At 44.3% G+C, this 25,191-nt stretch overlaps 1 protein-coding gene across 9 annotated transcripts in view; it reads left to right on the forward strand.

Moving 5' to 3' along the window:
- Positions 1 to 25,191, forward strand: part of KCNAB2 (potassium voltage-gated channel subfamily A regulatory beta subunit 2) — a 107,483-nt gene that overhangs the window by 45,868 nt on the left and 36,424 nt on the right. For 2 of the 9 annotated variants that reach the window (XM_075121186.1, XM_048825258.2), the window contains exon 1: positions 9,086 to 9,318. The exons of 5 other annotated variants lie outside the window; for them this stretch is intronic. In XM_075121186.1, coding sequence (XP_074977287.1) covers positions 9,101 to 9,318 — 218 coding nt within the window. In that variant the 5' untranslated portion in view covers positions 9,086 to 9,100. Of the gene's footprint in view, positions 1 to 789; positions 898 to 9,085; positions 9,319 to 23,261; positions 23,743 to 25,191 lie in introns of those variants that run through there. 2 more of the 9 variants (XM_048825264.2, XM_048825259.2) reach the window with 2 other exon arrangements.

Here is a 25,191-nt window from a genome sequence, read left to right on the forward strand (position 1 = left end):
TTAATTGATGTTCTCAACTTACACATACATAAAGCCACATGAATGAAACAGAATAAGTATTGTAACAGAAGGGGGATGGGGCAGGAGAGGGGGTAAGGTAAGATTATAAAAGAGGGAGAAGTGTCTTAAACCACTGGCAGAGTAATAGTTTTCATGATGTTCCTGTTTTTGCAGCATTAATACTGTCATAACATTTTATCCTCGTGCATTCCTAGATATGTAGTTAGTGATCACTCAGCTACACTGACTCTACAACAATATGCAAAGCAATGATTGAATAGCTAATTAAAGCAAAACGACTAATCGCTAATGCTGCACAAATAATGGAAATACTTTTCAGTTAATATTTATTACCTTGAGCAATCAACAGGTGGTTTATGGAAATCTGGGGAATTCTAGGCATGGAAGAAATCTAAAGAACAATTCAGATGAGTTGTTTGGCACATGGTCAGTATTAGTAATGGCCACTTATTAGTACCACTGAAAAGAGAGGATGGATTAAAAAGTTAAAACTCCTCATGCACTTTTCTCCTTAATAGGATCTCATGGACTCCCACTGGCTTTGCTTGACATGTGCTCTCTTCAGGTGTGACTCCGCACCACAGACATCAAAGGGTGATTTACCATCAACGTCCTATTGCCCCCGATCCTGCAAATACTTCCTAACCTGTTTAAGTACGAGACAGTCCCTTAAGGATCAGGGGGACTGTGCCAGGGCTTGAAGCTACATGTGAGCATGTTTGCAGAGTCAGAGCTTTATAAATGTTCTTTTTCTCTTTATTTTATTAGTGTATTTGGTGGCTTTATATTCGCCATTTAGCAGTGACCCGTGTGCCCGAACATATCGTAATGTAAGGCTATGCGTAAACGCTCAAAGCAGACAATTCCAAAGACAAGGTAATGCCTCTTGGGAACTTCGTAAAAATCTATTATTATTTTCACTTTCTAGTAACCTATAAGCACTGAGCAGACCTGGGCCCAGTGTAGGTTACTTTTGGCCATGTAACTAGCCATTCAAAATGCTCCATGAGAGCACAGCTGGCCTGATCCGTGGCCCAGTTCAAGTCCCTTTCTGCCACTGCAGCAGTCCCAAAGGGTTGGAAAGTGTAACTGGCCAGCTAATGGCTCCCCTGGTGAGGAAGAATCTTTGGATGGCACAGGCCTGGCGTAGAGTGCCCTGTGCCATGCTGTTACAGCCGTGGGGTAGGAAGTGCATTGTGGGGGATGGCATCCCTCTGGCAATCCGCAGCTACTCTAATGGCTGCTTGGGGGTGACTGTGGCAGGTGGGAGTGAGTTGGAACAGCCATAATGTTGCTCTAACTTGCACTGGGTTCTGGCCAGCCACACGATCCAGGTTGACCGAATGCCCCCTCAAACTCCATCCCCTAGTGCTGAGATGAGCACGATTTAGTTAAACTTCAGTATTGGGCCCCATAAACTCTGCATTTCCTCCTGACTTTTGAGTGTGTAAAAGGTGACCCTAACGTTGAGATTTTTGTGTTTGATTCCCCCCTCACCCCTTAAATCTCTCTCCTGAGTTCACTGTGCACTTCCACAGCCACTTGGTCAAAAAAAAGTATTCAACTCCACAGTGAAAATAACCGTTTAGACACCTCACCTGCATAGCTCACGGCTGTTGTGTATTTGTGATTCCACGGCCTCACTAAATAATGTTGGAATTCTGAACGTAGTGGAAATGTCACATTGCCCTGTGCAGAACTGATTCTCCCATCAGTATGCTGTTTCTCTAGCAATCTCTGAGAACTACTAACCTAGTAGTTCCACTGAATGCATCCGATGAAGTGAGCTGTAGCTCACGAAAGCTCATGCTCAAGTAAATTTGTTAGTCTCTAAGGTGCCACAAGTCCTCCTTTTCTTTTTACTAACCTAGTGAGTCTCAATTTGTAGTTTTTAGTCATTTTTTGGTTTACATCCAAATAGTCTTATTCTTTCTGCTGTAAAAATTGTTTTGGTTTTTCTCCTCTTTGGTTTTGGGTGTGACTTAAAAGTGAGTCCATACATTTGGCCTGACAAACTCGCATCTGGGCTTAGACCAAGCATGGAAAACTTCTGCCAGTTAAGAGAACTTTTTTAGACATTGAGAAAATTAGAGGGTTATAATGAAAGTCTCCATGAAACCTTTGCTTTCACAAATAGCAAGAGCTTTTAATATCTATCTGTGTATAATATAACTGTTCTTAGTATTTGTTTTCAAACCACGTACTGGAGAAAAGTTTTTACTTCAAACTGTTTGTCGTGGTGTCTGGAGTGGTTCATGACTGTGAGTGCCAACCTCAGGGCAGACTATCAAAAAGCAGGGCAGACACCCCAACCTGGTGGTATGTTCTATAATTAGATTTCACCAACCCAGTAACAAATAGGAACTCCCAAAGCACTGTGCCAGTCTTACCATGGTATCACAGACAGTCCCCTCAGGCACTTCAGTCTGTCTTGCCACTCAAGCAAGCTGGACTTAGCGATAAGTCCATGAATGCAGGGGACTGGACTAGATCCCGAGGTCCCTTCCAGTCCTATGATTCTATAAATGGTCACACCAAAAATCATTAAAGATTCAGTTCCCAAGAAACCGGTCACGTAACCCAAGTCAATCTGTACCTTAGAGCTCTCACCAAAGACAATGCTTGTAGCCAATCCCAGAGTAAACTAACAAATGATTTTTTAACTAGGAAAAAGAAATGAGAGAGTTATTTACAGGTTAAAATGGGCAATATATATGCACAAATAAGTTAGTCTGTGGTGACAGAAATGTTGTAATCTTGTAAAATGTTGTAATCTGTCCACTGAATGTGTTTTAGGGCTAACCCAGGTTGACCCTGGGGATCTCTACTTTTGTTCCTTAGCTCCAGCCCTTGTGAGAGGCCAAACAGCAAAGAGATCAGTTTCTCCTTGTCAGTGATTTTTATTCCCCCCCGGAGCCCAGAATTCAAGTTGATGGGATGAGTTCATGTGCAGGTCTCTCCTTCCTGGATGGAGTTAGTAATGCAGTCAACAAAGTCTGTCCTTTGATTGCATTGTAAACCTCTGTAAATTGTGTAACTTACTAAACAGGAAAAGAAGCATTGATTCAGGTAAAGTGCTCCTCTGGTACACAAGATGTGTAGCAAACAGTATAACTTTATACCATGGGCTGTAGAGATTATAAATGAGATCAATACATGCTGCATCCTACCAGCATTTCATAAAATCTAAACACATTCATATCAACTTAACATTTAATATCTATTTGGATAGCGCTCACACACAGGTAAGCAAGACTGATTTCCAGCTCTGCATTTGTAAGTGTTCAGTGAGGCCTGGGGCCTTGGCATGAGCTGACACCTGGTCTGCCAGTGTCACACTGTTCAGCTGTAGATCCTGATTCCCTGTTGCACTGGTTTAATACCAGGGTAACGCTACTAACTCCAAGGGAGTTACTCCAGCGTGACAGAAGGAACTGCACTTCGGGTTTATTTATAGGCATTGCTATAGCACTTACCACCACAATAGCTCATCATCAGAACTGTGGCTCGTTAGAGGTGGAACCTCTCATCGGGATGTGCCTGTCCACAGCGTCTGACAAGTATCTGCTTTATAAAAAAGTAAATGATGCCAATATTCATAAAGCGGCTGCACATCCACAGGCTTTTAGAGAGGGAGAAGGTCATGAATAATTTAGCTTCTGTTTGCTAAGAGGAAAATACCCTAATAGAACTAATGGCGCGCCTGCTAAAAAACTTGGCTCTGGAGTGACTGTCTTATTCACCAATTGCTTTTGACATTTAGTTTTGACACTCCCATGATGGAAAAAAAAACAACCCACCCGTACTTTCTTTTATAGCTATCTGAGGAACCCCTAATAAGCTAGAACTTTTCTTTTAATGAGCAGGATTCCAAGAAACCGGGTGAGTTTGTGTTTTTCCTGAAGCTATCGGAACAGGCAGAGTCCTTTTGATATTATGAAATATGTATATGTATTGATAGATAATCTGTGCTTTCTTAACATAGGAAGTGGTCTAGGAAATAATTTTTAGGATCTTGTATTTTTTCTTTTAAAGCAAGATGCCTGCTCCGTTGGTGGAGGCAAGAACTCTTGGTAGTTCAGTAGCTTTCTGTCTGTAGGAAAATGAGAAATAAATCTTTTACAAGAGAAATAGATGCCAAAGCTACGATGTGTCAGGTTGAAACTAATCCTATTTGTAAACTGTCTGTTTATACCTTCTAATTGGTGCTGCTGGCTCGTAAATGTTAGGGTTTTTCCCATTTCTGGTGATGTTACAATAGATTTTATCATGTCTTCGGAGCTGGGTATCTTGAAATATTCTCAGTTAGTTCCACTGTACAAGTGAATTCCGTGTTTGTATGGTTTGTTTATATTTTAGAGAAGGCAGTTCAGTTACCTCCAAACTGTTGACTCAGGCAAGTTTTATGTTTATATTTAAAAGAATAAAACTGTTATTAATAGAAACCAGCTGCTAATTTGCTTGCTTTAGACCATTGCTTTCTCAATATAGCCTCCACTCGTTCCGCCTTTCAAATGTGTGATGCATGTTGGAACTTCTTCTGTTTTTAATTGCTGTACATGTTCTAGAAAATACAATTATTTTTTGTTTGCTGAAATTCTTGTGTCATGTTCTTTTGTTTTTTGTGATGCATAAAAAATCTGAGATAATTTAACAGTCACTCGTGCATTTTTATATTTTTTGTTTAGACTTCTGCAGGTTTTATAATCCCAAACTGCGATTTTGTTCATGTCCATGTTATGTTAAATTATTTTTTATAAACGACTGTGACTATGTATTGGTGATTAAAATGGCTTTACCCTGCTGTCGACACTTGCGGCTAAGTAATGTTAACCAAAAGCGTAAATACATAGAGGTTGAGATGCCATGTTCAAGCTGTGCCTCTGTTCAGCCAGCCCTGCGCTCCTCAAGCCAGGTCAGGTCCAGCTCCCACTGATCTCAGTCTGTCCGATGACTTTAATTGCAACTGGACAGGACCCTAAAAAACTACTGTGCAGGATTGTAGGTTTGCCTCTAATTTGTATTAAGTCCTCAATCAGCAAATAGTTCAAGAAATGGAACCGGGAGAGCTGCCTGCATCCGTCCAGAGAATTCTTTTGACGCTAGGTACACAGGTATATATGCTAGCAGGCTTACTAATTTCTGCTTTTACTCTTTAAATACAGTCCTTCATTTTTCATATAGTCCAGCCCTTCCCTCCTTACTCAGGTGAAATTCTCGTTGCTTGCATCAGACCCTTAGACACTAAGATTGGTAGAACTCCTTGGGTGCTGCAGTGAAGCAGGAAATGGGAAAATCCCTCATATTTGATGTGAAAGAAGAGTGGAAAATGTGACTATCAAATGCAGAAGATCCTGACCAGTAGTTTCACTGGAAGACATGTGTTGCAAATGTCCAAAGCACTGCAAAACATAGTCCGAATAACCCTGTATTGGCAAGAGGATGGAGTACTTTTTTCCATTTCTAACTTCAGTGATTTTTATGAAGCTCTTTCTAAAAAGCGTGCCCAGCTATTTAACTCCCCAGGTCACCGTGTGAAAGTGTGGATTTTGATCACTACATTATTTACTAAATCTGAGGATTTTTTAAAGATTTCTTGAAATAATGTTTGTTACAGGAATTCTTGGGGTTTTTCACATTAATTGCTTGCACACTAATGGTTATTGATTCTTTAGAGGTTACAGTTGGTTGGAAAAGTGATGCATCTTCTGTGCTCTTTGAGAGAAAATACCGCAAAATTTAGCTTGCATCTGACGCTTATGAGTTTGTCTCAGGAAAAGCAATTATATAGTCGTTGTTATTCTTATGCCTTGTGTTTTGCTGAGAAACTGAGAACTAAGCTATATCACTGCATCTAATGTACAACTGTGGTGTCAACGTGCTGGTGTCGCATAGGGAAGAGCAAGTGCTGGTTGTTTGCTGGAAGAATTGTTGATGCTTCTACCGCTGTTCGTGCTACCCATCTAACACCTCTTCGGAGACTATAGCTAGATTTCTGGACGTGTCCTAACTTTGCATTTTCTGGGTCAACTCACAGACTGCAGGTTTGCACTAGATTCAGAGGTGAGAGCAGCCCTGACCCCTGAAACAGAGACTCAGAGTTTTCCCCAGTACCTTCAGTGCAAAATTCTGGAGCTCTTGATTGGGACCTCTGGCCCCAACATAAAAACTTGATCTGGGTCCAGATCACCTCAATTTTCATTCTTTAAAAACAATGAGAAACTGGAATTCATCCTGCCAGGATGAAAACTGGAAGGGCCCTAAAAGCAGATTGCATCAGCGTCCATGTGCAGTTGTGGTTAACTGGTATGTGCTTCCAAACTTATCCACGCCGCTGTCGGCTTCCTTTGGTCAGGTACGAATGGCACCATCTTGTCCAGCGCACTAACTGTGACCCACAGGCACTGATAAAATACTAGGGCCAACATTTCCACAGGGGGAGCCTATTTAGTATCTAAACACATGGCCTGATTTCCAGTGGCCCTGCGCATTGACTTCAACGGGGGCTGTAGGACCCCAGCTTCTCTGAAAATGAAGGCACTTATTTATGTGCCTGCTTGTGGCCATAGAGCTTAACTTCAGGCACCTGAAACATTGAATACTTTGGGTATTTCAGAAAGCCATGGGGAAACATCATAAGCTGTCTTCCCATCCTCACGCTGCTGAAAAGCACCCTGGTGTGGTGGAGGGGTTTGTGTGCTGTCACTCAGAGAGACCAGCTCTTGTGCACAGTCAGCAGGTTATTTTCAGCAGCCTGCACTGAATGGAGATTCGATGACGTGGTCCTGTGCCGTGCATGCTGCTGCAGATAAAAATATTGGCTCGATGCACGGATTGCAGCAGTCTGCTGCATAGACATTGCATTTTCCTCTGAAGAGTGCAGCCAGCCAAGAGTCCCGGAAGAGTTAGCTGCTGCAAGCCGTTGTCACTGTGTTCCCCTCTTGGGGCAGGGGTCTAGCAGAGAAAGGGTGCTGCGTCCACTTTGAGGTGGAACTTTTATGCACGAATAAGATTGCTAACTTTTCCTGCATTCCAGACGGTGCAGACATGCATTTTGGCCTGACTGACAGCCAGATCCTTGTCCAGTGTCAATCAGTGTACTCCACTCATGGAGTTATGCCAATTGACACCCGATTAAACTTCTGCTTTTATGTTGTTCACTCAAATCCATGCAATGCCCCCCAAAAATTCTTTTGTGGCATTTTCTGTGGACCATGTATTTAACCAGTTACCGAAGGGCAAACCATATGTGGGCAATCGCTCACAAACCAGCAACCAGATAAAAAACCCAGGATCAGTGATCTAATCGGAGGAGCCATTAGAAATATGAAGAACCACAAACTGCCAGATTTTGTTCTACGAATTGGCACAAACTCTTGATGCAGAGAGCACTTCGCTGTTTGATACATTTCTAGTTTCCCTGCCAGAATACATTGGAATAACTATCTATAATATCCATGTAATTGTTCTGCAACCAGAAAAGAGGCATTCAGTATGAAAACATCTGTAACATCAATCTGACAAGTCCATGCTACAAGGTTTTTGTGACAGTGACACAATACCAACTTCTAACATACGCTGAAGTTTAAGCAGCTGAAGAAATCATTTTTTTTCTGCTGAGAGAAATAAATGTGATGATCTGCAACTTGTTTGCAAAAGCTTTAAGACAAATCAGGTAATGGTGAATCATCCAGCAAAGCTAAAAATGTTCTTGCTAAAGACTTCTTAGATCTCTGAGCTTTCCAGGATGGTTACATTCATATAGAGATTTTTCCAAAGGCTATACCTAGACATTTACTAATTACACCTTCTGCAGCGTATATGCAGGCACTGGACAGTGTGCAAACGAGTGCAGTTTTTTACTCTCTGCCACAGCCGTCATGACATCTTTCGTTTTAATTAAGTTTTCAAAGTAACTGCTCTAAGGGAAAGTTTTTAGCAGCACCATTGAATCACAAAGTGGTGTTGGTGTGGCTTTTCTTCTGAAACATTTTGCAAATAATACCCTGCGGGTTTTCTGTAGCCTCTGTCAGCGGAAATCCTAAATCTTCATTCTTAACCAGGAGACCGTTTAGGTGATTTCAATACATGAGGAAGTGCCTAATGCAGATAAAGCTGAGATGCCTTAGGTTACAAAATTGTAGGCCTTTTTTGTCTCCAAGTGAAGTGTGTTGGTTTGATCTTCATTGCGTTCACACACAATATCTGTCTCATGTACAGTACTGAGTTATGGAATTGACGTAACTCTTCCTAACATCACAGAGCGAAGGTCTCTTAGTCCCCAAGCTTAAAGGATTCAGCACCCGATCCAGCTTCTGTTGAGGTCAAAGGAAAGACTCTCATTAAGTTCAGTGGGGGCTGATCACGCCCCAGAAGAGCAATTCATTCTGTTGCTTTAAAAAAAGATCCCAGTTGTTGCATAGTTAAAACCCCAAATGTTTCTAAATGCCGCCCTTGTAATCCTTCAGAATCCATCACAGTGAGGGTTTCCTAAAGAGGCGCAGCTTCAGTGCGTGCTGTCATGAACGCATGTCTAGTATTAATGCTTAAAATGCATTCAGCAGTTTGTCACCATATGACCAAAAGCAGCTTCAAGCCTTGCAACTGAGCATTCCACCTAGCTCTGCTTTATTTCATGCTGCGTTCTCTGTGGGGCTTGGTTTTTATGTGGAAACCTTTTGTTTTGATTGATTAAATTATTTTGCAGTTTAAAAGTAGCTCAGGGTTCTTCTTGACTTGCTTGTGACTTCAGTTTCTGAGGTATGTGGATTAGCTCTAGGTACGATCTTCCTTCCAGCAAGCAGAACGTGACTTCTGCGAACATGTGCAAGTGTAGTGTCTGTTTGCTGTGTGAGCGTAGGAGCGTTTACTAGAGGTGCTGACGTGTTTTACTTGTTGTCTGGCTGAGCTGGAGAGGAGGAGTTTTGGTTTTGTGAGTTTGTGCCCTACAAGGTCACTACTAGCTGATCGAGAGGGAATGTTAGACACCTGTCTCCAGAAGGACACAGATCTTGTGTGTAGATTCAGTTAAGCATTTAATATCTGGAAAAATTTGCAGATTTCCAAATCCGGCAGCAGAATGCTGTCCATGACATACAGCGAAAGCCTGAGAAGCGTAGCCAGCCGGTACCACTCGGACTGGGGTCTCCACCAGGTTCGCCATACGGATGTGGTGGAGCTGCAGCGACTGCGAGATGTCCGAGTGGCAGCACAAGCCAAAACCATGGAAGAGTTTCTCAAAATGCACGGGCTCTCGCTGGAAGATTGCACAGCTCACAAGACGGGCATGAGATATAGGTAAGAAATGAACTTCCTTCCTATCTTCTACGTGGGTTTTAATGGACATGGAAAATCTGGGAAAAGCTACAGTTCGTGCGTATTTCACTTCAGTTGAGATGTAAACGAGTCCATACAGCAGCATGTCAAATCTGCGCACAGGCTATGAAAGTAGTTTCTAGGATATCGCGTATCGTAGATAAAAATGTTTTCTTTAACCCCCTGTGGCAAAGAAATTCCAATGAGTAGTTAGCTGAAGCAGCTGCTGTTGTTTTAACTAAACCTAAATAAGCGTCAGAGCCTTGTTATGACATGTTTTGGGAAATCTTTGTTTGGATAAAGCAGAGACTGGCAAAGCCAGGGGTGCAAATAAGCTGTTAAAGTATGTGTGTGTGTCCATATGTGTACTTCACTGGCGGTAGAAAATCTTTTAAATTTTTAAGCTTGATACATGAAAACTCTGTTCACAAGTCTGTCCAAAATAGCAATCGTGCAGGCTGGGACAGCTAGTGAATTTGTTTCAGAGTAGCAGCCGTGTTAGTCTGTATTCGCAAAAAGAAAAGGAGGACTTGTGGCACCTTAGAGACTAACCAATTTATTTGAGCATAAGCTTTCGTGAGCTACAGCTCACTTCATCAGATAAAGTGAGCTGTAGCTCACGAAAGCTTATGCTCAAATAAATTTGTTAGTCTCTAATGAATTTGTGTGTCTGGTGTTTATACCCAGATGAGAAGCCAAACGCACCGCATGTACCAACAGAGCATTTGGCCCACATTGTATAACTTTAATTTAAGCCACTTTTTGAGACTAAGATGTGTGTTGTTTTCTTGGAATGGGATATGGGATAGACTCTTATACGCTATTACGGTCTGTATCTGCCCTTTGGGATTAGATCTAGGTCTCCGTCAGGCGAGAAGAACCGATTAGTCGATTTCCAGACTTGGAGTGTGGAATTCATGGATGTACAGAAACAGATTTCCATCTTAATCCATTTCCCATGCCATGGCAAGTGCAGGGTGGTATTCAGCAAGCACATCCACCTCCCTATTCTGAGTCAGAGTATTTATCTCCATCCTAAATCCACTAGCGGTCTTGCTGTCTCCCATGACATTGCAAACTGTCCCAGGTGCCTCTCCAAGAGAGAGCAGCCTGTCCTAATAGCCACTCTAAACTTTCTCCCACTGCATCTTTCAGCCTATGCCCCTTTTAGGTGGAGCAGGTTATGGTCCTTAACCTTTGATTCCTTGTATTCGGAACCACAGTGAGATTCTCCTTTTCTGCAGCCCTTCCATGCCACGAATCTGCCTGCTGTTCGCTCTCTGTACTTTCACTTGACCTATTTCTCTTTAACATGTGGTGGTGCTCACGGTCCAGCTGACAAATAAGATCATTTCTCTGGAGGTTCACCCCGGGAGGCCTGGGAATGGGCTTGTGCGGGGTATTGCTAATCGAAGGGGATATGGATCAGATACTAAGTTCAGAGTGTCCTGTGCATGGACCTTAGGGTACCCAGCCAGCCTAGCGGGGTTGTGGTTCTCACACTAATACTCCAAAAGTAGCTGTGTAGACAGTGCCTTGAAGTTGCAGGTTGGGCTGGAACTCGGGCTCTGTGTAGACAAACCCGTCGTCGCAGCTCAGCTATTCCACTAGAACTATTCTACTAGCAGGCAACAATCGTGGTGTACTCCCCTCCCAGCTCACTCCCCGCCCTGGCCGAGCTCCCTCTTGAGCCGCCTTCATGTATTGCTGATCGGTGCAGTGATCTTAGAAGGATTCACAGTGTGAATTCTAGGGGAAAGATAAGGACGCAACTAAATGTTGTTAGCTGGCCATGATGGAGCGCTTTTATAGAGGCTACTGCCATCATTTAACATCAGGTGACCACGTTTTTTGCTTTGTGGAGTTGAAGCCCGAATGCAATAAACATCAAAAGGGGCAATGCAGCGGAGACCGCTCTAGACGTTCGACCATATCCTATTTCTGTCAAGCTGGTTTTCTTTTTAAATAACTTGTCTACACTGTATATCTGAAGTGTCTGTATCCAGGAATCTGTTCTCCTCTAGGTGAGTGGGGAAATGACGATGAAACCCTTCTCAAGCCATCCTAGAGAGAAGGTCTCATCCGGTGCATGTTTAAATGGCTAGAGAAGGTTAGCACCTTTACATCCTTCTGTTCTCCCCTCCGTAAATAAAAAACCTCAACGTTTCTATAACCTCTCCCCCTCATTCACGATTATTTTTTTCTACAGTATTATTAGTATGCTTCTAAGTGCACAGAGCCTAGAATCTTAACTTCCTCTTTTAGGACAAATGAATTATTGAACAAAATCTCAAAAATTAAAAGCCACAAAAATATTTTATCCCGCCAGTAACCAGAGAAGTCAGAGCAGTTGAGTGTAACATAAACTGCTGAATAAGTCAGTTGTGCACATGTAAAATATTGCAGTTTTATAGCCCAGGCTCTCTTGTGTGCCTGAAATGCCAATAAAACTGAACATCTCGGTCTGATTTTTGTGGTTTGAGAGCTAAGCAAGATTTTCTTTTTGAAAAGGAAACGTAGATCAAGATCCCTGCCTCAGCATCAGACACATTAATGGTTTACATCTACCACACTGGCTTTTAGCAAATACATTTCATTTAGCTTCTCACCGGTTATTTAATAGAATCGTGAAATGAAAACAAGTCATGACACTGCTTTAGTTACTAAAGATCCAAGAGAGAGACAATTCCTCCTTACCAAAACTGTTCCCCAGGATCAAGATTAGAGCTCATGTTAAGTTTGGTCCTAAATATTAATAAGAAAAATTCAGATCTGGTGTAGAACATGTTGGAGCGAGGGGAGTTATCCCAGCTTTACATGCAGGATGAATTTGTCCCTCTCTCTTACGGCAAACACTGCCTGGTGAGGAAAGAGAAGCCAGCTCTCCAAGAAGGAATGGCACTTTATCTGACTACTCTGTCAGGCAACGGAGTTTTCTGGGTTGGAACGTACTTTATCATAAATCCACAGCGATTTGCTTTGAAATAATTAAGCAATAAACATGTTGGAATAACAGCAGGGTGTACAGCAGATTTCAGCAACTTTGTTTTAACCCAGACCTCACAACTAGACAGTGATGCCAGTGTCAGGGCAGTATGACCTCTTGTGAATGAGACCACCACGTCAGTGAATAAAATGATCACTGCATAAAAAATCTTCAGTCTTGTGAGATCCGGAGCTCACCTTGTACCCACCAGCTCTGCTCCTGCAAATGTTTCCTTGTAACATATTCCCAACAAATGAGTTTAAACTACATACCAGTTGATGCTGGCAACGCTCTGCTTTGTAAAGCTGTGCCAGATCACTCCAGGCGTTGTGTGAAAATTAAAGGTAGAACTTTAACCTATTAGATTCCAATGCCTGTCCATGAATATGAGAGGCTGTAGAGGAATGTGCTCAGCTGCTAATGTCCAGGGGTGTTCACAGCCTAGTCTCAGGCCAGGCCCACACTACAGCTTGTGCAGGCATGGCTCTCTCGGTCAGAACAGGCCAAACCCCTACAAACAATTGGACTGAACGCTAGGAAAGGGTATCTGTGTGCAACCGCTGGAGAAGAGCCAGATTTTGCAAAGCAATATCTGGCAATCACTTGACACACAGCATGAATGAGGCCAGTGGCCCAGCAATGATCCTTCACTAGCTGGGAGGAAGCTAGTTTCTGACCTGAGCATCGAGACCTTTGGGCAAGTTGCCTTCTCCCTCTGAGGGGCCAGTCCTGCACCACGACCCAGAAGTGCTGCACGTGGCTGTCCCGTGTGTTAAAGGAGACGGCAATGTATTGGGACAAGCTAGTCACCGTCAGACTGGCCTTTAGAGAGAAGTCTGCCAACAGCACTTGATCCAGACCCTGGACAGGGTTTGAGTACTGGTGCTAGGACCACAGTAATCCCTGCTCAGGCCAGGGCCAGGTGTACCCAGGAATCCCTACAACCCAGTCTGATTGCGGTCGTGAAACCTCAGACCCTGAAAGGAGAAGTGGCAACTCTGCCCATTGTATCAGCAACAACTGGTAACAGACAAATCTCGCTTCATCCATCCATCAAGGTGGCGTCACTACTCACTCCTCCCTGGAGTGCCCAGAGCAGAGCCCTGAGACCTCCGATGGCCTGGGACGCCCTCACGAAGCACTGTTTCACCGAGGTGTACAGTGGAACCTTGCTCAGCCGCTCAAAGTAGCGATCCTCTTAGTCCCTGCCTCAGCCAGGGGGATGCTGGAGCGTCGAGTGCAGCCCATGGATCCGTAGTGTTGCACCTTTACAAAGCACGCATCATGCTCATGACTAATGCAGCATTCAGGCCACCCCACTGGCCCACAGGTCACGTTATCTGCATTCTGTCCAAAGCCATCCCACCCATCGGAAACACTCTGGCACACATTAGGACCGGCACAGGGCTCTCCAGATCCATGTGGAGCTGACATAAACCTTCTGAAGATCTGACATGCTCTCTGTCCAACGTTGCCCAGCGGCCAAAGGCAGGAAAGCCTCCAAAGCTCAGCTGCTGAGATAAGACCATTGGAGCAAACTGCGGAAGCATAGAGAGCAAGGAGTCTGACCCCATACTGCAGAGGGTGGGGCTCCTTGGCGCAGAGGCACGGCTGCAACCTGGGTGGGAAGATCGCATGCCCTGTGTGCAGCAACAAGGAAGGCATCCACGCAGCCCTACCCTTTTGCCAAGTTTCCATGGTCGGGGTGTCAGAAGCAAGGGGTGGCATGCTGCAGTGCTCACAATGTGGGATGTGATCGGCCCTCTCTTGGCGGAGGAGCACATATGCTCTGCAAACGGTTAGTTCTCAAGCAGCAGTTGTGGAAGGGCTCAAGCTGCTGGACTGGTCACTCGCACTTTGCCGCTGACTGCCAGGGCTAGCTCTGGCCTCTCACTGCCAGCTGGTGAGGCCAAGTCCCCTTTGGAAAGGGTCTGTGGACCTTCCTACTGACGGAAAGGAAGCATTCAGGTGAATCTGGAGACAAGTTCCTATTCTGTGAGGTGGGGTGGGGGCATTGTGGGTGGAGTGTTTCTATTCTTCTCATTCATTTGATGTAACTCAATTTCTCTTGACTGATTGCATCCATCCCAATGTCATTATGACTTGTTTAGTTTTGTCTGGAGTTTTAGTTTGGTTTGGGGGGTATTTTTGTATAGATGGAGTGGAATCCCTTTGAGAGCTGCAACATGGTGTTTACTAGGGCAAGACATGAATATAATTAATTAGGCTGTAACTCCTAGGTACAGCCATCTGATACCCTGGTGAGATGCATCATTCATGGGTCCTGCCTGCCGGCAGGCAGACAATCTCTCTTTCCTAGAGAACAAGCAAAGCCTTTGGAAGCCTAGGGCTTGGGCTTTAGAAACAGAACTTTTGTTGTCTGTGAAGTTTTTTAGGCTCTTGTCCAAAGCCTTGTGGAGTCAGTGGAAGGCTTCTTCCTTTGATTTAATAGGGTTTGAACAAGAACCAAGGTGCCTGTGCTTGAGTGATCCCTTCCCCTGCCGTTGGGATTGTCAGTCCAATGTCCCGGCTCCGCATGAGTCAGTTCCTGAGTGGGATAGGATTATCTATTTCCATTGCGTTCACTCCCAAAGAGCCGATTCAGGATCTGTCCCTAATGTGCCAGGTACTGTCCAAACACGTGGCATCTCAGCCAGGTTTTGGGACTGAGGCAATTTCCACTCCTTAAAGATAAATGAGAATGAGTCATCCTAAAGAGAGCTGCACTGCTCTGACCTGGGTACTTTTCCACACCTTCGATAGGCCATGCCTGGTACCCCGGTCTAGGCAGGATTGTTGTCTGTCTGTGCTTAAACCAACTGAAGAAATGTGATTGGTTTAAAAAAAAGCTCTCCTATAAAAAAAGGCTTAATGGGACCCATCAGAAGAGAGAACTAAAGATAGTAGAGGGGTTTGTATAGCACCTAACACAATGGGGTCTTGATCCACAACTGAGGCTCCCAGCCACTACCATGGTGCTAAAATATAGAACTATTCAGAAGGGGACTTTCTGGGTATCCACGGCCTAGGTGCTGGACCTTCTCTCACTTCAGAAAGCCTATTTCATGAACTACAGGCCTCCAGACATTCAGTGCCCCCCATCCAAGTGTCTTTTCCTTCTCTTCCTTCAACCTGACAACAGAACTCCCACACTCCCTAGGATCTAAACTCCAGTCCTTGCTGCTCAGCTCAGACATCGCACGTATGTGGAGCTCAAGGGGAGTTCCCGGAGACCTTAGTGCCCTGTGCTTTAGGTACTCCGGCTTCTTGACTTGTCTCTGCCGTTTTGCAGTCAACTTGGAAAAATGAACACCAGCCCATGTTAGAGAAATAAAACGGAGAAAGTATCATGTGGAGCCGGAAAACCAACTCCAAGCACAAAGGCAGCCGGCACGCCATTAATTTTGCATGTTCCTCCAGAACCTGGTGTAGTTAGAGCATAAATATTTCAAAGCATTTTTGTTTTTTTAACAACTGTATTATATTTTTGATTGACTGAAAGCTGTTTTAGAATAGGCTTGGGTTGTGAGCTGCTAGTGTGAAGTGATGCTATGAAATGTTCTCACTCTGATCAGAGATGGAACAATTATTTCACTCGGTGTATCTGAAATCGTCATGATACTGAAAGTAGAAACAGAAGACATTTTAGACACTCCAGAGTGTGGGACGGTTACTGCCGAACTCTAGCCTGGAAAGGGGAGAGTCTTTAGACACTCATTTTAAGTGGGTTGGGAAGGAGGTTATCTTTATTATTCCTCTGTTTTCGTCACCATTCCTGTTAACCTGAATCTGTGGTGTTTCTAGCTGGTAACTACACCAACTTCTGACTTACATGGCATAAGACCTTGACTGCACTGGGATTGTAACGACTGGTGTAAAGCCCTGCTGTAGAACTGACTTACACCAGCTCAGCTCACTCCAGGTTCAGGGTATGCTGCACTGGTGTAAATCATGTCCATACAAGGGGATTGCACTGACACAGCTGCAGGAGTGGCCAAAACCCAGTGTAGACAAGATCAAAGTGAGGACAGAATGTGAACCTGCTCATCTGTCAAACTCTCACATCAAAGGCAGGGAATGGGGAGCAGATGGTCACGATCAGCTGTGAGCTGAATGGCTGACGCAGCCCTGGTGAAAAGTTGCGTGGCTGCATTTTCGTATCAGAAGCCAAGCTGTGAGCTGGTCAGCGATGGGGCACCTGCTGTTCTGCTCACCTGCTTGTTAGCACACAATCCGTCCAGATATTGCACTTTTCTTTCTCTTAGGGATTAGAGCCCACTCCACAAACACGCACAGAGACTGTACGCTTTTAAAAAAATCCCTTCTGCAGTTAGTCCATCTCCTATGTCCTGAGACAGCAAATTACTCCATGTGGACTACCCTGTGCCCACATGAATTCTGTTTCTTTGAGCTCCGCCTGCAAAGAGCTGCCTGCAGGATTACGGCATGTCACTGAATCAAAAGCTTTGCAGACGGGGCTTCCTTGCATTTTCTTCTATAAGAATAACACTTGCACAGCAAAAAAAATAGCCCATTTATTGACGTTATTTATTGATGAAGTGAAGCTTTGCACATACAGTATCAAAGAAATTATTTAGGATAAAATATTTCGTTCAGGAAAGCACTTTAAAGTTAAGCTGCAGGGGTTTGGAGGTGGAGGGGCACATACTTTAAGTGTGAGCCTTTTTTGCCATGAAGAGTGTGATTAACGCTAGCTGGAAGAAGCCTCTGGAAGTTGCTTTACAATAGCTTAGCCTACTTCTGAACAATTTCCCTTGAAGTTTAGAATGGAAATGTATCGCTTGTATCCTAGCAAGGGCTAAGCCGCTCCACTTCAGTAGCTTTTCAATTGGTGAGTTTAAACATTCTGGCTTAGAAGCAGAGACCCTTTCCAGGGGAGGGGTTGTTCTGGGGATCAGAATTGCATAAAGAGAAATTGTTCCGTTTTCAGGGCATTTCCTCTGAGTAATAATTTATTGACTGAAAAAGTCACCAGCTTAAAATTTATTTCCTTCTCTAATAAATCGCTGTATAAATTAAGAGGATTTATTTCTAATGACAGTAAATAATTCTGGAAGTCGACCAGTAAAAACCTTTTAAGTGATTGTACAGCAAATCAACACATCATTTTTCATGATCACCCTGAAACTCATTTTAAATAAACCAGTAAAATTAGGGAACCAAAAAACACACTTAGAGTGTCACACGGAGGTCGCTGCTAGAAATTAGAGACGCAAGGGCCTAGTGCAGGGGCTCTCAACCTTTCCAGACCACTGCACCCCTTTCAGGAGTCTGATTTGTCTTGCGTCTCCCAGGTTTCACCTCACTTAAAAACTACTTGCTTACAAAATCAGACAAGAACACGAAAGTGTCACCGCACACGATTACTGAAAAGTTGCTTACGTTTTCGATTTTACCATGTCACTATAAAATAAACCAATTGGAATATAAATATTGTACATATATTTCATTGTGTAGTATATAGAGCAGTATAAACAAGTCATTGTCTGTATGAAATTTTAGTTTGTACTGACTTCACTAGTGCTTTTTATATAGCCTGTTGTAAAACTAAACAAATATCTAGATGAGTTGATGTACCCCCGGAAGATCTCTGTGTATCCCCAGGGGTGCGTGTACCCCTGGTTGAGAACCACTGAACTTTGGGACATGGACATAGTCCACATTTCTTAAAGTGCTTTGTGCGCTCATGGCGCCCTATAAATGTTTGTTATATTCTTATATCTGCAGTTGGAAACTCTGGGTTCAGTTGTCTTATCCTTTTCCTAGCATGCAATAAATATTCAGAGGAGTTCTAGGTTTGTCATGTAAATATCTAGAGGAGGTGCTATTAACACCTACAGCACGTTTGCTGCCCCAGCCAAGGGGTAGTAATTTTACCTGTTGCTGTGATATGGTTGTGCATGACACACGGTGCTTTCTGTGGGGCTGGGGTTCCAGGGCCCAACGAAATGGAGCAATTTCTGAAAGATGCCAGATTGGGGGTAGGGGACAGTGGCAGCATCAGCAATTAACTGCCATTCAAATTCCAGGGTCCAAGAGCCTCCGGCACAGGGCGATGGCTGGAGTGACCTCTGGCAATTGCTGCTGTAGTACAGTGAATTTTTTCTAATAACCAACGTGGATGAAGGGTTTACAGCTGAATGCGCAGCTTCTGTGTGCATCCCGCACGCTGGGCTGGATTCTTCTCTGAGCTCCTGGGGTTTCACGACAGGTGGGAAACTGCATTTTTCTGGCTTTTGTTTTAGTCGGGGGCTTTGGCCTATGCCTCCTGCAAGGAACTTTTAATCTGGGATCAGGGAGGTTTTCCTGCTTCTCCTCTGGAGGCACTAAAGGGTCACATGCAGATTAGTTCTGATTCACTGTGTCTGTCTGGGGTGCAGGAACCGCTCCTTGTCGGATGGATGCCCGTGTGTCAGTGACCTAGTCTGCCAGGATGTTAGAAGTAATCTGCAAGGACACTTTTCTTTTCCCATCCCTCCTCAGGGCTGCTTTCTGCCATGATGCCTACAACAAATGATATGGGCTAGCGGGCCTGGGGCCGGAAAGAAGAGAAGAGTGGGTATGCTACAAGTTTATATTTGGATATTTCCCTCTTCTGTCCCTCTGTGCTGTTCATCATCTTAGGCTACAAACCCTTTGGTACAGGCTCCGTGTCTATTTGTGTGTTTGTGTAAGGCCTAGTCTAATGGGTCCATCATATAAGTAGTAATTAATAAAATAACTAGCAATCTTGGCAGGAATTTTAGCATTATTTTTTTTTGTAAATACTTTGGATCTCAAGTCTATTTAAACTACCACACAATAAAAGCAAATGGGCCTGATTCTCCATCGCCATGCAGCTCGTACGGCCATCACACCAGTGCAAGTTGGGTATAAAGTGCTGCCAGACCAGGGTGGCCATGTTTTATACTCTCTTTGCACTGGTGTAAGTGATTGCACAGGGAGCTGGGTGATGCAGTGTCAGACTCTGTGCATCCAGATCAGTTATCTCTTAGGAAGAACCTCACGGCAAAGGATTATTGCAATGAGAACTTCTAGGATTACACCAGCCTTTTACAGCTTCTGTGCCGGCTAGCAGGTCTGGAATGGCCTGCGAGACTTGCCATTCAAGATGCACTCTGTGTTGCTATAGCCGTGTAGGTCCCAGGATATTAAGGAGACAAGGTGAGTGAGATAATCTCTTTCTGCTGGTGAGAAGCCAGTCCCATTCAGGGTGCAGACACTGAAATGGTCAGCTGTTAAAGTGGTACCTGGTGTGCACCTGGCTGTATAGAGCTAAAAATAGCCTGAGCAAAAATTAAAGTAAGTAATTTTGAATATGCAAATGGAACTTTACCACCAGTGTTGAGTCCCAGTAGGAGCTGATCTCAATGGGAGCTTTTTGCTGGAGGTTCTGATTCCCAGGAGTTTTGGACAATGTTGTTTTTGGTTTTTTGTTAGGGCTGGGGGTGGGCTGGTTGGTTGGTTGGTTTTTGTTTAGGAGGATTTTTTTGGTAAATGTGTGTGGTGTTGGGTTTGCATCGCAGGGGGGTTGTGTTTGTTTAATTTGTGCGTACTAGAGGGACCTCCGGTATTGTGAAGACTTTGCTGACGTCAATAGGAAAACTATGATTAACTTCAGTAGGGGCAAGAATTCCCCCTTTGTCATCAGGAATTTCTGAACTGGTTGCAATAGAATTGGAAACTGCAATCAAGGTCTGGAGAGAGCTAAGTAGGATTACACTGGCTCAACTGTATGGATTAAGGATCTTTGAGGCAGAAGAAAACATCACTGGATTACAAGGTTTGGGGAGGGGGGGGGATCTGAGTTCAAATTTATGTGATTTTTATTCCCATCAGACACCCACACACCAAAACAATTTTCATTGTGTAAAAGTGCTTTACAAATTAATTCACATAATTATATTGATAATCCAGTTTGTTACTTCAATGTTATTTTTCTGGACCATGTGACTGATTAAACAATTATTTCCTGGTCACAGAAGCATTCTCCTGTTCCTACTGAAAGAGAAGCTTCCACATATGTCAGTTAAAAGGACAACACAGGAGAGGGGATGCTGCTGCAGGTAGAAGTTCTGCATCGGAAGGTCTAATATTGCATTCGGAAGACGTGAGAGTGTTTAATAGAGGGCTCATATTTTATGTTTGAAATCACAAAATAGTTTAAAAATGAGATGAGATTGTGTAGCTTTGAATGGTTAAAATTTTGCCTCCCATTGGTCAATTTGCCCCCTGTTTGGAGAGCCTTCAGGCAGGGGTCACACAAGCAATAACACTGAGTGGTGTGTTGAATTAAATTAAAAACCAAGAGTACATTACAGGGAAAGAAATTTCCCCACACTGGAGTGCTCTTAGCATTTCTCTAGGGTTTTACTCCGGCGACAGAAATGTTTTAAAAGGGTGAGCGATGAAACATTCTTGCTGGGAGATTTTATTTTTGACTTTGATCTGATTTTAAGAAAATTCCATAAGAGCCATCTTGCGATTACCCCACAGCTGTCAAAGAGAGAGAATACATAAGCCCCATTTCCGGTCATAGCTAGGGCCTCTGTGGAGCCAGTATCCAAATCTGGCCCCTGCACCCTTTCTAGATTGAGAATCTAAAGATACTTAGTTTTGCAGGTGTTCGCCTGTTTCTAAAGATAAATCATAGAGACATACAGGCTGTGTGTGTGAGAGGGAGGGAGGGAGAATTTTTCATTGAGTTAAAAGGTCCCTAGGAAGACACCGCAACATCTGAGTGTGCGTAGGCCGCTAGCCCAGCGCTCTGACAGTGCCGTGCAAGGGGTCGGTGTTCGGGAGCTGAGCTCTGCAGGCAGATGCTTGGGAGCGCTGTGAAGGCAGCACACCAAACCCCGGCAGGGAGAAAGCATCTTCCCTCCCAAATAAAGTGCCTTTTTCCGCCAGGGAGGGGCGAGCCCGGGACGCGGTTCTCACTCCTGTGGTGGGGAGATCCCCCAGTGCTCCCCTGCAAGAGGCTGTGGATCAGCATTCCGCACCCTGCCGGCTTCAGAGGAAAAAGGGTTTTTAATCTGGAGCTGAACTAGACTACCCAATTCCATTATGCGATTAATTCCATGGGTGTTAATCGAAGTGGCCCAAGCAAACCAGGGAGACGGGATTCCAGTAGCCTGGTCCCACAAAACCTCCTCCCGCCAGCCCTGCTTAGCAGGGAGTTGCATCATCATGACAAAGTCTCCGTGGCACAGTGTGCCCAGGAGCCGAACGATTGGAAGCAGCAGCCTTTTAGTGCAAGGGCTGCTGAGGGGAGCTCTCTTTCATGGGTGTCTGATAGACAGTGGGGTGCCAGGGTAAAATAAAGAGCCCTGTGTCAAAGCAAGCTCCATACTAGGTCATTTCTGTCCCTTTGGCTAATCTAAAGTCCTTTTTTAAATTGTTACTTTAGTATTCCCAGAACTGTTACGTTGCACAGCCCTGCTGTCCTGTTCGGCTATCAGATGGGTCCTAACGTGTTCACCTGGGAGCAGCAGGATCTGCTCCAGGCATGGCAGCGGGCCTGGCAAGGCAAAGCCAATGTTGATTAATTCGTCTCTTGCTACTGCCATGGTCTTTCCCCCCTTTGAATTAGCATGAGGAGAAGAGATCCGTTTCCGTGGCCGAAGTCCTTGGAATCCGATCTGAAACCTTTGTTGTGGCTGTTGGAATTTGGGAGCCCCCAGCACATCCCGTGCAGCCTCCTGTCCTGTAATGGTCTCCTTTTTCTCATGTCCTATCTTCTGGGGGGAGAGGCTTTGTGTATTTTATTAGCAAACCCCTCTGTACTAGCCTGTAGATGCAAAGCCACTAGTACCTCTCTTTGGTGGTAAAATTCACCACGACCATTTAAAGGCAAAGAATAAAAATAGGTTTTAGAAAACCGCCGCACATGCTTATGAAAACACTGCAAACTGCGTCGGTTCCAGTCTGTGACATTGTTGACTCTTGTATTTGAAATGGTTACGTTTCTGCTTCAGAGCTGAATAGGACATTTGTTTTTTTTCATAAAACATGTAGCGAATACAAGCTGGGTCTCTCCATTCTTGCACTCTAGTAGTAATGTTTAAATGCTGCTTTACAGACATACAGGAGGGAGGTCTCTGCTTCACCCAATTTACTATCTAAATTTAGCTGTTGTCACTATTCATCTCAACATTTGGAGATGGAGGGACAGAGATGAGAGGGAGCAGAAACTGAGGGGGAAGGAAACCCCTCCCTCCCCCCCCTTGAGAGACCATTAGTGACCACAGAGCAGCTGCGTGCAGCAAATCCACTAACACCCACAGCTGTCTCTCTAGTTATTCTTCCCTGGGAGACGCAGCAAGGAACCCCCTTTTTGTTGTTAATGAATTGCTGAATGTTTCCTGCTCAGCCCACTGGTTACCTAATTGACTTAGCCGAGCCTGGGAATCCAGCAGGATCCGTGGCAGCATAGTCACGCTGCCCTCTTCGCTTCAGAAATCCAGCCCTGGATCTGGCAAGGAAGCAGCTGTCGCAGGGGTCAGCAAGGGAGAGAGACAGGAATTCCTCTGCAGGGCTCAAGAAGCAGAAGAATTTGGGGGCTTGGCAAGCCTTTTACCTTCAATGAGGGCCCGATGGATGTTTGCTTTGCCTATAACCAGCTGGGTCTGAATGGCCTGGCTCCTGTGCATGTGGAAACCTGCAGAAGATTTTTACCTAACAGAGCTGAAAGTCTGAGATTTAAAAATAAACAGAAATACAGCGTAAATATTTATTTATTTGCCAGCCACAGTGTTTAACTTAGTGGCAAACAGCATCCATTAAACTTTGAAAAGCTACTTCAGAGAAACACTGAGCTACACCGTCAAGTGTGGGAGCAGGGAAAGCATTGCATGGCAGAAGGATGCAAGCTGGGATGTAAATGGATTTGACTCTATTATTTCTTAACCTTCCCAGTTCATTTAGTTGTGTTTTTTCCCCGGCAGACTTTCTCCTATGACAGAAGGTTGAAATTGCAAGAGCTGCATCTTCTGCTTGTTTGTTATGTGGTGTTTTTGTTTTGTTTTTTGGGGGGGGTTCTGAATATTCTGTATTCCCAGGGAAAACACTTCCAACCCATTTCCTCCTCCAGCCCTCCCGGGGAGAGAGGGCAGCCTGCTGTGGAACAGAACACTTCTGAGAGCTAAAGTGGGGAGGGGATTTCTGCAACCAAAATAAAGCGAGGACACTATGCAGGTTTCTTTTGTATGCTCAGAGCACAGCATAAAGAGCCGGAGTGCAGAAGATCGACTGAACAGACAAAATGCCAGCAGTCCCAGCCTTGGCACGCGTAGCAAATTCCGAGCAGTGGCCATGGTTGCCCGGAGTCTGGGGCAGCTATCTGTGCAAAATGCTCCATCCTCAAGTGAATCCAGCGTGAAACAGCCAGGAATGAAATATAGGTATGGAGAAGACCATGCTTCCCATTCTGCGGGAAGAGAGTTTCTTGGTCTCTTGTGTAGATGTGTTTCTGATTTCGCTGTCTAGTATACATGTTGGAAGGGGGGTGTGCGGGGGGGTGTTGTGTTGCCTGACTACGTCTATACGTTTTCACTGATACAAATGCTGAACTCGGTGTGCACTGTCCTACTTCTCTCTATTTCTACTAGTTGGCTGTTTTTCTCCTTTACGTGCAACCTTGCGAAGGGTCGTCGTCTGCTCTCACTTACACTGATGTAAAACCAGAGCACCGCCACTGCATTCATTGGAATTATTCCCAGTTTACACTAGCCTAAATGAGAGTAGAATGTGACCCTAAGATATGGTTTAGGGTTCAGCAGAATCCCTGTTGGCTTTGTTGTTGCTAATTCTCAGACATTCCTGAGGGTCAGCAGCCCACCGATTTCTCATATGATAGCAGACCTTTGTGTTCGGTAATATCACCAAACATTTTCTGATGCTTCCACCTTTTCCTTTAGAGCCCCAGAACATGTGCTGTCGAATAAGAGGGGACTGTGTCAGTTATACACTCTACCGCTGTTGATCTGTGTTTAGTGATCTGAAAACTAAACAAGACAAACATAACGTGCTCCAAAGAGCCATGCACCAAGGGCTTAGTGTGTTAAACTGGCATGATATTTCAATAGGGAGATGCCAAGAAGTTTTGTGTGTCTGAAAGAACAAGAATAACATGTATGCTGTACTTTGGCTAATATTGGCATGTGTGACACTTCATACAAGATGTGAATAACAGTGCCAAATATGTCAGGGAGAGGCACATCGCTCGCATGGTGTGAGGTGTACCAGATTATCTTGTCATGTTCAATAACAAGCCATTATTACTCCGGTCCTCTGTAGTCTTCTAAGCAGTGTGTGTGTGTGAGTGAGATAGAGATAAAGAATGAATACATGGGAAAGGTTTCGCCTTAGATTGGAAGGGATCTATTAGCTAAGAACCTTGGGGTCTCCTCTCGGTCCTGTATGTACCTCTCAATTGAGACCCCTGAATGCCAGAGCTGTATTCGCATTAAGAAAAAAATTGTGACAGGCAATTCTATCTGGAAACCATTCAATACATGCTTTGAAAAATTCAGCTGAAAATTTCTTTAAATGCCTGACTTATAAACTTACACCCTACAGTTCTTCAACCTTTCCATCTAAGACAGCAAATTTCTAAGTATCTTCCAAAGGCAAGAGAGATCATAAAGACCAAAGTAATTCCAGTGCCAAGAGCATTAAACTTCCTGGGTTGCAGAAGATTAGGTCAGCCATAGCATTGCTGGTTGGTTGGGTTTGTCAGCTTATTAGTGGTGAATAAAAACATGCTGTACAATACACTGTGGGCAAAAGCAGCCTTTCTCCTCGCCCATCCTTCCCTCACTACCCAAAGAGATCGCCTCTTCCTGTGTAAA

This window comes from Caretta caretta, chromosome 18 (genome assembly GCF_965140235.1).
Source record: "Caretta caretta isolate rCarCar2 chromosome 18, rCarCar1.hap1, whole genome shotgun sequence".
NCBI lineage: Eukaryota > Metazoa > Chordata > Testudines > Cheloniidae > Caretta > Caretta caretta.